General features: G+C 38.3%; 1 protein-coding gene across 1 annotated transcript in view; it reads right to left on the bottom strand.

The window, feature by feature from the left end:
- Nucleotides 1-13883, bottom strand: part of UBE2D1 (ubiquitin conjugating enzyme E2 D1) — a 36199-nt gene that overhangs the window by 2939 nt on the left and 19377 nt on the right. Inside the window, exons 2-6 of the mRNA XM_063132957.1 lie at nt 10405-10468; nt 10281-10312; nt 5463-5540; nt 4399-4504; nt 2212-2305 (exon numbers count right to left, since the gene is read on the bottom strand). Of these exons, the coding sequence (XP_062989027.1) occupies nt 2212-2305; nt 4399-4504; nt 5463-5540; nt 10281-10312; nt 10405-10468 (374 nt within the window). The remainder of the gene's footprint in view (nt 1-2211; nt 2306-4398; nt 4505-5462; nt 5541-10280; nt 10313-10404; nt 10469-13883) is intronic.

Genomic DNA, 13883 nt, shown 5'->3' with positions numbered 1-13883 from the left:
GAAAATAAGGAAATATTCCAAACATATTTGAGCAACATGAGTTTGAGTAGGCAAAACACTGTATGGAATAGCAGAGATGCAAGGTGAGTTTCATGCTAATGATTTCCTGGACAAGCAGTACATTGGGGGAGAAGATAGGACCCATCACTGCCAGAAAGCCAGGATGCACGTCTATTGCTTTCCCTGCAGAAGATCTATTGCCTGGTTATTATTTGTAGGTATATGATAGGCCAGATGGAGAATTTGTTACCGAAATTACAAAGCTGTGTATAGATAGTCATGGATCGCACATGGAGATATGGATTGCACTGGAGTGCAATCGATGGGCAGCAACCTGATAATATGCAGGGATAGAAGTACTCTACAAGGAGCAGACAGGGCTGCAAACAGAAATGGTACAAATGTTAAGCAACACAAGGATAAAGGGGCTTAACCCTGAAATCCAGACTTGTGGGGTAGTGATCTGTCACTTATGCAATGCCCTCGAATTACACCTCCAGTTCTTCCATCTTCCCCTCTTTCCTCATTATAATGACAAGTTTATAAACCAAATTACAGCAATATAACCAAAAATGGAGGAGCCTGTTCAACATGTGGTACATCAAAACTTTGTAAATCAACGAAGTATACTTCTAAGTTTCTTACGTACCTTCATTAGAATGTGAACAGACACAGTAAACCAAAATTGCACCTACACATCTCAATCTACACACAACTATGATGCCCAATAATGTTAAGACAGTGAAACTAGTAGTTAAAGATGTGAAGGTCTGGAAAAACCCAGAAAAAAACTTTTTCCCTGGGTTTTTTTCCCCGAGGACCGTTTTTGTTTTTTTCTGAAAAATTGAACAACTTTGGATTATGAAATATTTTCTTTTAGAATTTAAGACAAAGTATTTATACATTGTTATCCAGCTTTTACTCCCCACAAATGATTTATAAAAACTGTAAAAAGTACACTTTTATAGAAAGACTAGAGATGTAAAATGATGAAGCCATGGGGAAAACGATTTTTTAATTCTCTCTGTAAGATTCACAGCATAGTTGTTTCTTTCATTCCTTATTAAAATTATTGATCTAAAGTATATTTTGCTGATAGACATTTAAGCTGAGTTTCCCAACATGTGAGTAGAGTCACCATAGAGCTTTCCTGAAACTAAGTGTGTATTCTATAGAGTCTTGTGTTACTGATGCTGCAGCCGTCATTTAATGTAGTTTTAATCTATTCAGACAAGAATTACAAATTTACTAACTGAGCTTACTCCAAAAAATATTAAAATATAACAATAATTTTATGAGCAAACTAAGTTATATATAAATAAATATAGGAACAGAATGGCTGTTCTATGATCCTAAAGCAGCCGTCCCCAACCTGGTGCCCTCTGGTGTTTTGGATGACAATGCCCAGCATTTCTGAGCATTGGCTGTGCTGCCTGAGGCTTAAGGGAGGGCACCAGGTTGGGGAAGGCTGTCTGAAAGCAACAACGTGACTTTAGATCTGTAAAGAACACTAAAAAAATAAGTATTGTTTGTTTTTCAAATTTTCCAAAATGTTAATTTTTGCCCGAAACCCACCTGGAAAAAAACATTTCCTCCTCATGTTCTCAAAATTTCTGGAAATTTTGCATCTTTAGCCATAATTTACTCAAGCTTCAACTCAAAGTACTTATTTATATTGAACACACCAAAGATAAAAAGACCCACATAAGTTCAGCTCATTGACACCAAAAACAGACTGAGTTTCTGCACCAAACATTTGTAGGGACACTTCTTTAACACTTAAAAGGGTGGGCTTCCAAACACTGGCAAAAGAGTTCATCATCTACTCACACATTTAACCTAAGGTGGCAAATCACCATTCAAGATTAAACGAAGATTTGTGACAATAAACTCTTAGATAAGCATTCAGAACAAAGAGAGGCCAAAAGTTGACACATGGTACATAAGTTAAAATAAACGGACTGAACTGCTGCTTCAATTTCAATTATGCAAATTTAAAAGAGGATAAGGATAAAAAAAGTTTGAAGACGTCACAACATAATATTGTTGAGATTCTAAAATAATATAATTAAAAAGCCTCCCCTAATTTTGCTGGAGATTAAGACAGCTGAAAAATTATATCAAAGTAGTAGAATGATCAATGTGGGGGAAGTCATGGGACTGAGCAAGCAAGAAATGATTGAGATTTTTGAAGTGTATATTCATACTTACTTTTCCTTGTCTGACTTGTAGATTTGTGCAATATCTGGTACTAAAGGGTCATCTGGATTAGGATCACAAAGTAAAGAGCATATGGACAAAAGAACTAGATTAAAAAGAGAAAAAACAATTAGACTTTTAATGACATGAATATATTAATTAGGGCCAAGGGGTAGATTAAATGTTCATCTTTCATAATAATTCAGTAGCTCAGCTTTCTCAAAAACTTTATGAAATTATATAACCACTCAAGCATGTCATAATTTAGTAGGTACCCCAAATGTTTTGGGTATACTGAAATAGCAGTACTTTCCCCAGTGCTAATACATCTCTCTCCCCACCACTGCCCTGATGGCAGTCCTTGTTAGTCTGTGAGAAATTGGGCTGAACCAAGACAAGGCGTTGCAACTTTACTTCCTTTTAGCAGTCCCAGCAGACACAACTTACACTTCAAATGTATATATGAGCTTTTCCTTTTTAAAAAGTCTATGATTAATAAAGCATGCAACACTCTACCCCCACTCTGTGCACCACTCTGATGCTTCAGAAACAGTGCAGCAGTTTCAAGATGTGCTAATCAAAATCAGTGTCCCATATGGCTAGCTGCTTGCTAAACATGCATTAGAGATTGAAAAAGCTACTTTAAGCACATCCAAAGGCTTGGACATGTCCTAGGGGGGTATTTTACTTTTTTTAATTTAAAAAACAGCAGTCTACCACATCAAACTGCTTTTGGCAATCCCCTCAGTTTCAAAAACAATTTGCCGCATGGGGGTTGCAGTTCCAGAAACAAAAGCCCAAGCTTCTTTTGCAGAGGTGGACTAACTAGTTGTGCAGTCTCTCTATGCTGGCCTTAGTTTCTGTGAATATCTTGATGATAGAGCAAGTAATTTAAAAAGTTAATTAGCTCACAAAACACTAATTTTTGAGTGACTGTTACCAATATCCATTATTTTGACTGGAATATTTCCTATTCCAGATGTTCTTTTAAAAAAACAACTAAGGACTGCAACTTCATGGAACATGTCCTAGTTCTTTGATTCTGACACACTTTCCCCCCATATAAACATCTCTAAAAATGGTGTGTGTCTTAGAATCGCAAGTGTGTCTTAGAGTTAATTTTCTGTTGGTGGTACTGAAATTAGTGTGCGTCTTACAATTGATGGCGCCTTACAATCGAAGAAATACGGTAAGTCATTTTAACCCACCCCGGATTTTTTTTTTTAAGATGACTAGAAATAGGTGGATCTATCAAGTTCTCCTTTTGTCACCTCCAAGTCCATTCCATAATGATGTGTGTTTAACAGTTTTAAACATTTTTTTAAAATGTGTGTATTTTTCAAAGTGTATACATTTTTATTTGCGTACACCCATTGACTAAATCATATTTGTGTGCATTTTCTATGCATACTTTTTAAATGTCCAAATATTATTGGATGCATTTTCCTGTTCTGTGGAACACATCCCATGTTCAGAAATTTATGGCTTTCTGGAAGCAAAGCACACTCAGTCGTCGATTTCCAGGCAGTGTGAATTGGGAGAAATCCATCCAAAAACCTGACTGATTTCTCACACAGATAACTATAAACATCTAGAGATGCCCCCAACTAACACAGACATTTTGTAGAATCACTGAGCAACTATTACAAATAATGTTAAAGATACTGTAATGTTACTCATGTCATTTCTATCTTATTCTATATTTTAGCTTATGTCATGTAATTCACTTGTTAAATTGGATAAATTGTCCATCGTAGTTAGGATTTAAGAAATATCAGCGGTTGAAAAACACTATCAGTAGCAACTCAAATTTGGGTTTCATAGGTGAGGAATATTTAACTTCGGAGACACAGTGCCTCCAGTGAACGCACCTCACCCCAAGCTTTCTTCCATGAACAAACTATACATATGACTTTCAGTTGAGAGAAATACACTGCAAAGTGGAGAAATTCTGATTTTAAGCAAAGGTGGAATTATCCCAGAGATCTGAGTTGCATCCTGTTGTAGTTGGAGGGTATAGGCATGGAGGTAATTTGACAGCAACAGTGTAACAGAGTAAGATCTTGTGGAAATGTTTGCAAAAGCACCAAAGGCAGAAGGCGGCTTCCTTTAACCGAGACATTTTGGGCCATACTTAACAATGGGAAATAAGGATGGTGCCTTAACATTAGCCATGGTATCCTTTACAAGGAGAGTTACCTTTAGATACAGTCAGAGCAGGTGACCACTGTGACCTCAGGATATCAAGACAAATACTCCCATTACTATTTATGTTTGGATGGTATATTTTTGTTGTGAACGCAATCTGCAACAGAAGAATTATCACGTATTTTTACACTGTTTGAACCACAGGCATTGCCCCTTGCATACCCTATATTTAATTTCTCTATTGACATATCTAGAAGCAAAGGACTTCGGCTTCATAAACAAATAATGAAACATTCTGTTACTACATAGTCTGTTACTAATGCACAAGCAGGAGATAAAAGCTCTGTTCCCTGGGTATGATATATAGCCACACAAAACAATTTAAGCTTTAGGTCTGCTTTTATCTTTCTGTGTAATATATAATACATTCTAGTTAGAGTGAAGGTATTGAAAAATAAAGATTGCCACCAATGGGATTACAGAGCAAAGATACTGCAATTGCCTATTATAAGATGATAAAGATCAGTAGTTTTCAAAATGTGTTTGAGAAACTTGGGGTTCATTGGAAACTTACCAATAGTACGGGCAGACAAGCTTCCCTAAAAGACAGCTCAACCACTGCTATCAGGGGGGCATTGGAAGTTCTCTCTTGTGACTCTACAACAGAGCCCAACAGGGCTGACCAGAAGGCTGGATAAACTCAGCGTGCTTTGTACACTTTTCAGAATTCTTTATAACACACCGAGGTTTCATGGCCAATAAGCTTATGTAGAAAGGGTTCCCTACATATAAGCTTGAAAACCACTGATTTAGACTATTATTTACATATAAAACCAAAGTACTGTTCACATGAAAAAAAATAGCTGAACCCACAATAAAATGTTTAAAATGGTGTTAATGAGGAAATATGGCTGCAGTCAAGTATCTCTGTGTTGAATTCATCTGCAAGTGTTTAACAAAGTTCTCTGCTAGGCCTTCTATCCTCTTGCTTCAATAAATTCTCTTTATGCTGATCCTTTAGCATTTAAACCCAAAGAACTAATAAATCAAGAGAGATAGTGGAGTCCTGATCTAAGAAGAGCAAAGTGCACTTAATTTTATTATAAAATGTTTACCTTTGGTGGTTTGAATGGGTAGTCTGTTGGAAAATGTACTGTGAGAAAAAAGACTCCCCCTTGATATGCACTGTCAGGCTGGAAAAAAAGCAAACAATATAACGCTTTCATTTTGTGCATGAGATTCCTATCTGAATCTGAACTATCTTTCCAAGAATGTACAACAGAACGAATTTTTGTCCAATGTCTTTGTAGCACATTGCCCCAAATTCAAAGCCTTTGTTCTTCTGTTCTTCAGCAGACATAATCTGTGGTCATTCTGTGTTAAAAGAGCTCTCATAATCACTGCAGACCAGGAGGCAAAAATTAACATTCCTGACTGTCCAGAGAGGCTGATTCCATTGCACATTTGAATTAAAAAAATGAACAAGAGCTACTAGGTTACAACCCAGCGTCTCCTCCCAGCTTTAAGTCCACAAATAGCTACTTGAAACACTGGTGGTGAATTTTCTATTATTTTAAACTATTTATTGCAATATCAGAACATGCAGCATATCTGTAAATTCTGCAAATTGTGCACATACATTGTTAAACAAAATGTCTGCATGTCTGAGTACAGTGTGTCTAGAACTGAAATGCAGAGAAAAATTTAAAACACAAGTCTCTGTTAACTCTCACTATTCCATAGACAGCTCTCAGCTGCCACAAGGTCTCTGCACTCTTATCTACAGCCCTCCCTCTCTTTGTCTTCCATACCTCCTCACTGAGTTCTGTGGCAACATCATAATATTATAGCAACATGATTACCTAGATGCGGGCTTTTAAAAATTAAGCAGGAAGTGTGAGTGGTGATGACAGTGGTGGTATCCCATTTGTGATCCACACTTACAAATGTGTTGTAAGGTTTATGTCTTCCCTTTCCAGCTGCATTCCCAGTGAAAATACTCATAATTCACATCAGGGGGGGAAAAAACTCTTGCTGGAACCAACAGGAGGATTTTTCCTAATGCGAATCACCCTGAGGAAGATGCTTACAGAGATCATATCTGGATCACCATGTTTTGTTTGTTTTATAATCTAATATGTATGTAGGCAGGCATCCGCATCCCCGAGGGAGGCTTAGATGTGGATCAGCACAGCTATAAGTCTGCCTGCAACAAGCAATGCAAATTCAGTGATATTTATGAATGCAGGAAGAGAAACAGTGTTGATGCACTACTCCACCTTCACTTTTTGATAATCTTGGGCAGGCCTGGAATGCTCCCACAATGCAATGGGAGAGGGCTTGTGATTCTCTTAGGAGTGCACATGGAATCAGAGGCGGGGTTGCATTCGGCCTATGTGCCTTATACTGTGCAGGCCTGCTTCAGATGGAAAAGGACTGTTAATCAAAATACATTAATTATGTTCTTTATGTCTCAGAAGACACCAAGACTTTTTAGTTCCTTTGGTGAAACTGTAGAACACAGATTTGCAAACTGCTAGACAGCTTGGTAGATGTTAGCATGCAGGTGTCAAAACGTAAGGGGCATATGTTGCTTGCTGCTCAGCCTTACCCAGAGAGACTTGCTACTGCCTTCAGATGTGTTTAAAGAGCGTCTTTAATGAAAGTAATGCTGAACTACAGAAAAATTAAAGATAGTATTGCTAAGCAATCCTTGCGTATCACGAAGAATCTATCATTATGCTTCCATAACGTTGCAGAAGACACTTGGAATGTAGTCTTTTTCCTTTTGACCTTTGATATTATATCGTTACAAAATATAGAACCAAAAATTCACAGCAAGAAACTCTTACTCTAGAGAGGTTAGGATATTTACCAATACCATACAACACTTTAATTAGCAGTGCAGAATTTCTATTATTAGGATTTTAGCCTTGTATGAACAACTTCAGTAAAACCCAAGAAGTTACTTTTAGATCATTCTGCATCACCTAATGCAGTGATTCTGAAATTAATTCCAGGGTAAACCAGCATATACAGCAGATGCTCCAATTTCTAGATCTGGAAAGTCAATCACGATATTAATATTTGTTTGAACTCATCACAGCCTAGCATGGGCATAGGAACTAAGTAGCAAAAGGCATTAATACTGAAGAATACAATGGGTCAGTGAAGATACGATACTGGTTCTATTAACTGCAGTTTAACTAGGAGCTAGTTTTCAGGAACCTGTGCTGCCTTCTTCCATGAAACAAGTAACAGGTTTCCCTCCAATTAAGACTGACCAGTATTTCTGACCAGTATTTCCGTGATCTGCAAAGTTCAGCTCCTAGATGTATTTATTGCATTTGCTTATTATTATTATTATTAATAACCCGCTTATATACAAAGTACTCCAGGCAGCATATAGAGTTAAAAAACAGTTTTACAAACAAACAAAAACAATACAGCATAGAAGCACTATATAACAATCAACAAAGAAATAAGAATTCGAAAAAGGGAAGGCCTGCCGGAATAGAGGAGTCTTTTATTCTCGCTTATAAACATTCAAAAAGGTTCAGAGGCGCATTTCAATCAGCAGGTCATTCCATAGCTGAGGAGTGGCAAAGGAAAGGGTCCTCTTGCGTGTGACCACCAGTCTTACAAACAGCAGCCGCAGCAGATAACTATCAGAGGATCTTAAGTGGCGGACTGGGACATAAGGGAGGAGGCACTCCCTGAAGTACCTAGGGCCTACACCATGTAAGGTCTTAAAGGTAATAACCAGCACTTTATAAGAACTTTCCATCCATAGATCTCAGGATTGTATATACAAAGCTAAGCAGGTCTATGTTTGCTATATCACACGTGCTTAAAGACCCAATGTTAGTGGGAAACCTAACTAAACTTAACTGCTTAATTGTAGTTTGTGGGAGGAAACGTTTTTTTCCCAGGGAAGTTAGCCCTATTGGAAGGTGTGTGCACATTTCTAAGGCTGGCCTCTAATTTAACTGCCATTAACAGAGGATCAGCATTATGCACTGCACTGAACAGCCCTATTTTTGACATTCATCTTTGAAAGAAGAAAAAAATGAGACTCCTTGATGTTGTGTTGTAACTTCATAAGCTAAATAGCAGCAGAGCTATCAATGTGTTATTGGAAATAGACAACAATCTATTGTATTAGATATTTTATTACACAAAGCGTCAAACATTCTGTAGGGAGGCTATGCTCAATGCAATGGAAACAGCTGTAGAAAAAAAGGCAGAACACAAAGAGTTTCTCTTTGGGTCCCTGATCAGTTTGGAGGATTTAGATCAAGGGAATTCCTTTTCTGTGCTTAAAAGCCTGCTTGGAACAATGTAAATCAGTGGAGGAGAGTGGTATTATAGACTGAATAAATAAAGCATTCAGCAGTCAAGCCAGACCCTTCAGCAAAAGTGCAGTAGTGAAGCTCAAGCAGTTATCAGAATAGGGATGCTACAAGCATGTCCTTATTTTTATCACTGGCATGTCTGAATCCTATGTTCTAGCAATTAAAATTCTGCACCCAGACGTTTGAAATCCAAGCTGGGGAAAACTGAAATCTACAGCCTGCATATGCTAAGCAAACTTGTGAAGTTTCTCTTATTTTGCATAATGTATTCTGCGATTTTGCATATCACGGGAAGGGAAAGCCCCACCCCCTTGCACTGAAAGTCTTATTCTGCCTCCTAGATTTCAAGGATGTCTTTGCAGCCACATGGGATAAAAAACTTGCTTGAAACAAAAAAGCAGAGATTCCCAGGAAGCTGAATTTTGCACTCACTGCCAACTTCTGTACTTTTTCTGCACTCCTGTAGAACTGTGACATACATAAATCCTTTCTTATATGAATGAAACTGTATAACCCTTCTTATCTGAAAAAGATGACTTAAAGAAAACGTTGGCGCAGTAAAGGAACCCAGCTCAAGTTCCTGCAGGGCTTTACTTGAACGATGGCCCAGCTTTGGAGTTTATTTTTAATGCCCTAAGTTTGCCAGTAAGCCTGCAGTATGATAAAATGCACCTCTCTTTATGTACAAATTACCTTCCCTGACCCCTGAATAATCAGTCAACTTATTCACATCTAGGGTTCAAAACAGGACTTCAATCCCATGCCTGAACTCCTCTCTAACACTTTTCATCTTAGAAGTCTACCACAAAACACATGTCATTTGCTAATTAAACTCTTTAGTCCTAATAAATGCAAGTGGGCTTTTCACGGGTTTACAGATTATACTGTAACTACCTTTAACAGGAATGGAGAAACAGTTTTCAACCTGAGGGCTGGTTTCCAATCTGGGAAAGGTCTCAAGTGCTAACTGTGGCTGTGTCCAAATGCCCTGAGGGAGGGGCAAAATGTGATAATGACCTATTTTAAACCTAGTCAGAATGTGCAGCGGGACAACGCTTCTGCATCAGAAACAAGCAGAACTGAACCACTCCGCAGCTTGTTCCCCGGGCCACCTGCTGATCAGAGATAAGAGCTTTTCCCTGCCAAGAGAGAAGGCAGGACCTCGGGAAGAAATTGGTGGGCTGGATAGGCAACGCTAGCAGGCCGTACCTGGCCCACACGCCAGAGGTGCACCATCCCTGACCAAGAATGTGCACGGTACAGTGGGTTTGTTTTTGAAAGAATTGCTCATACTTTAATCCCCCTGAAACCAATGGGATTCAAATTAGTCACGACAAACATGGCCTATTGATTTCACCAAGACTATTTATTCTGAAGCCAACACAATTGCAACGAGAAGCTAGACAAAAATATTTAGTAGCAGGTTTTAGTCTTAATTTAGCTCAATGTCTTTATTGCTTAAAGGAAGCACAGAAAGAAAGCCATTTCATCAGCAGATTCGGCTTACTTTATTATTATTATTATTACTACAGAGAAGTAATCTAAAGATCAATTCAGTTATGTAAATTGCATACTTACAGGTCCCATAATAGTCGCTTGCCAATGGAACACTGAAAAACACAAAATATTATAAACCCTTAATAGGGCGAAAACATAACAAAATAGGCAAAAGTTATCTTGCCATCAACTATAAAGATCTTACAGTCATCTCCAACAGGTCCTGCTGAACAGTGTGCAGGTGGGTCACGTTGCAGATCACTTAGCTCCTACAGGAAACATGAAAACATTTGCAATGTTACTTAAACAAACCCAAGATTAGTTATCCAAATTTGGATCCTCTTTAGGTTTGATCAAGTTCTCCCAAAATTTACAACCAAAAATTAAAAGGAAATATTAATGAACACAAGAGGATACAGTTTTAAGAATATACAATGGGATGACCAACCAGCTCAACATGGAGCATGACAACATGATTAGTCAGCTGACCTCCATACCTTCACCGCATCTTAATTTACACTGTGTTTCCACTAATAAGGCAAGTTGCCAAGCTAGCAGAATGCATTCTACAATATTTTGAGTATGAATGTGTTGTGCTCACATGAGAAAGACCTGATACAGATATCATAAGACCTTGATAAATGAACTGAAAGCGCAAGTTAAATAAACTAGAAACAAAATTGGTTCATGATCTAGTCTTTGACTTGCATGCAGCAAATTATTCGTTACACAACACTCTGCGCAGGAAGGGAAGAAGCAAAGAGGAATGGGCTCAATCCCTTAATTTACGCTATTGCCTACCAGACAATTTTATGCAACAAGAAGAGCTGGAGAAGTTGGGTTTTTCAGAAATTTAAAAGAAACAGACAATTCTGACAAGTGTTTGGCTGCTGCAAAATTTACTACTAATAGAATATACAAATATGCATTTACATTCTGTTCTCTATATTGTATTGTAAAAGCAGGCAAATGCCAAATACTAGAACATAATAAAGTGCACAATAAAAAGCTAGAATTTCAGATTAAAGGATAATAATACATTATCATCAACTCCTTATTTAACAGCTCATGCAAACTATCTACTTGCATGAATAATGTGATGTAGAAGGAAGAATTTGCATGTAAGTATGAAAGCCTGGGGGACTCTCTGTAGTCTGTTACAGAAAAAAAAAGAGAATTGGGAAAACCTGATGCCTCTTAAGAAATGTTTTCACAAAGTGATTTGATAAAATTATGTTAACGACATTATAAGGATTATTTATTTATTCATTGTATTTTTATCCTGCACCTCAGCCAAAAAGACTCTTGGAGCAGCTTACAATCAATAAGTAAAGAAGGCAGTCCCTGCCCTCAGGATTAGATTCTAAAAAAGGCATGACACACAAGGAAAGGGGGATAGGGAGGGAAGAGGGGGAAAAGAAAAGGAAATTAAGAACACTGATTCAGCAGGACTGGTGGGAAGGCCCTGCTCCCCACTATGATCTCCCAATGGAAGGGCAGACCAACAGCTCCTTCTTCTTTCCCACAGGGTCATGATGTAAGTTAACCCTGTGGGGGGTCCAACTGGTGCAGGCCCTGATGGTCTGTCTGCTCCTGTCTCTCTCGCTTCTTCTTCCCCACAAGATCAAGATGACCATTAGCCCTGGGGGGGAGGGGGGGTTTCCAACTGGAGTAGGCCCTGATGCTCTCTGCTGCTTCTTAATTATAAGAGTTACTTCGGTTTCTGCGTGATAGTGCTAAGGTTTATATTCCATTTCAAAACCCAAACTTCCACCTTCCTTTCTTATCCAAAATATATATATTTTATTTACATTTGCCAACTGCAGCTTGCAGTTCCAACTCCATCATCAGATGTGTATGTTTGGCACCATTATACATACTTTTTTTTTTTTTTTAATATTCTCCACTTTTTATTCGGAAGAACTCACAAGGCAGCTTATGCAAATCAGATACAATTCATCAAAGCAGCAAAACAGAATACATCTGGAAAGCATCATCATAATAAAAGCTCAATAAAAGCAGAATTGTGTCAACATCCAAAAGCTTTCCTGAAGAGCTCAGGTTTTTATTGTCTGCCAAAAGGTGAGCAGTGATTGGCCAGGTGGGCCTCCTTTGTGAGAGAATTCCATAAGCCCAGGGACTGAAAAGGCCCCATTCCTAGTGTCCATCTGCCTCACTTTTGAAAACAAAGGAACATGGAGCATGGCGTCAGATGCTAATTAGCATGCATAAGTAAATAGGACTTCATTTGATAAAGTAACTGTATATACATTTCCACTCCCTCTACCACCAATTCTACTAGGAGGAGGGCTTTCTCCGCTGTGGCACCCCGGTTGTGGAACGAGCTCCCCAGAGAGGTCCGCTTGGCGCCTACACTGTACTGCTTTCGTCGCCAGCTGAAGACCTTTTTATTCACTCAGTATTTTAACACTTAATTTTAACTTAAATTTAAATTTTACTGTTTTAACTCTGTATTTTAATCCTATATCAACTTTGCTGTGTGGTTTTACCCTGGTTGCGCTTTTTATACTGTATTTCGTAATTGTGTTTTAAACTGTTGGGTGTTTTACTGTGGTTTTAATTTTTGTGAACCGCCCAGAGAGCTTCGGCTATTGGGCGGTATAAAAATGTAATAAATAAATAAATAAATAAATAATAAATTTTCCTATGGTGGCTTTAAAATTTCCAGGAAATTTTTATCCGCAACCCTATGCAATGCCACAGTAGCAATTTCCTCGAATAGGGTTTTTTCTATTTCAGATACCCACTATTCATGGAAGTTCTCTCCTCTCATGATACAATGTTCATGCCCATGACCCGGCCACTCAAAAATAAATAAATAAATGAGTTGGTCCTTAGCTGAAAGGTGCTTCTCAATATAATATTTACTATTAAACCCAACTCCAGAAGATATATGATCTTATCATATAGACTCCAATTGGAATGAGTTGATTATTCATATTAAAGTTCATGTACAACCATGAATGAGCATGGCTTTTCTATAATTTGTATAAACCAGAACCATTTCTAGTAGCAAAGAACAATATTCGTGAAAATGTACTTTCTTGTTATTTGACAGTATTTTTCTATGTTAGGTGCTGCAATCTGTTGTTTAGACCAGGGATAGGGCAGAAAGTAATCTCTGGATGTTTTGGACTTCAACTCCCAGCATTCCTGACCATTGGCCATGCTGGCAGAGGCTTCGGTAAATTGCAGGCGCCTCTAATCCAGCTACTCGGATTACAGGTGCTTCTGCCTCATTTTTGAGGATTTCCCCATTCCCCCCACAACACAGCCCACCCCATCCAGCAGGGTCCTCCAACTTTCCATATAGCATTTTCAGGTTCTGGAAAGCCTGCAGTGGGAAGGAGGGGGCCAGGAAGACTACAACCGCCAGTCCACTTGCACACACCTAAGATGCGGATCTAACCCATAGTGATTGTGTGGTAGCAGATGGGTAATTCTTAATTCACCATTCATCTTAAAAGAGCTATACTGCCAGTAAGTAGTTAAGTCCTCCTTGCCTAAAAGGCAATGCTAAACTGGAAACCATAGTTAAGTAATAGGTTTTAGAAGACTACCTGCAGATAGTAGCAAACAGCATCAAGATTGCATTTCAAGCAATGCTACAATAATGTCATTTAAAGCTGGAATGGTTTTTGTCAGGTTTCTTTCTTTCTTTCC

This window comes from Elgaria multicarinata, chromosome 8, assembly GCF_023053635.1.
Source record: "Elgaria multicarinata webbii isolate HBS135686 ecotype San Diego chromosome 8, rElgMul1.1.pri, whole genome shotgun sequence".
Classification (NCBI taxonomy): domain Eukaryota; kingdom Metazoa; phylum Chordata; class Lepidosauria; order Squamata; family Anguidae; genus Elgaria; species Elgaria multicarinata.
This window is presented reverse-complemented; position numbering and strand designations above follow the sequence as displayed.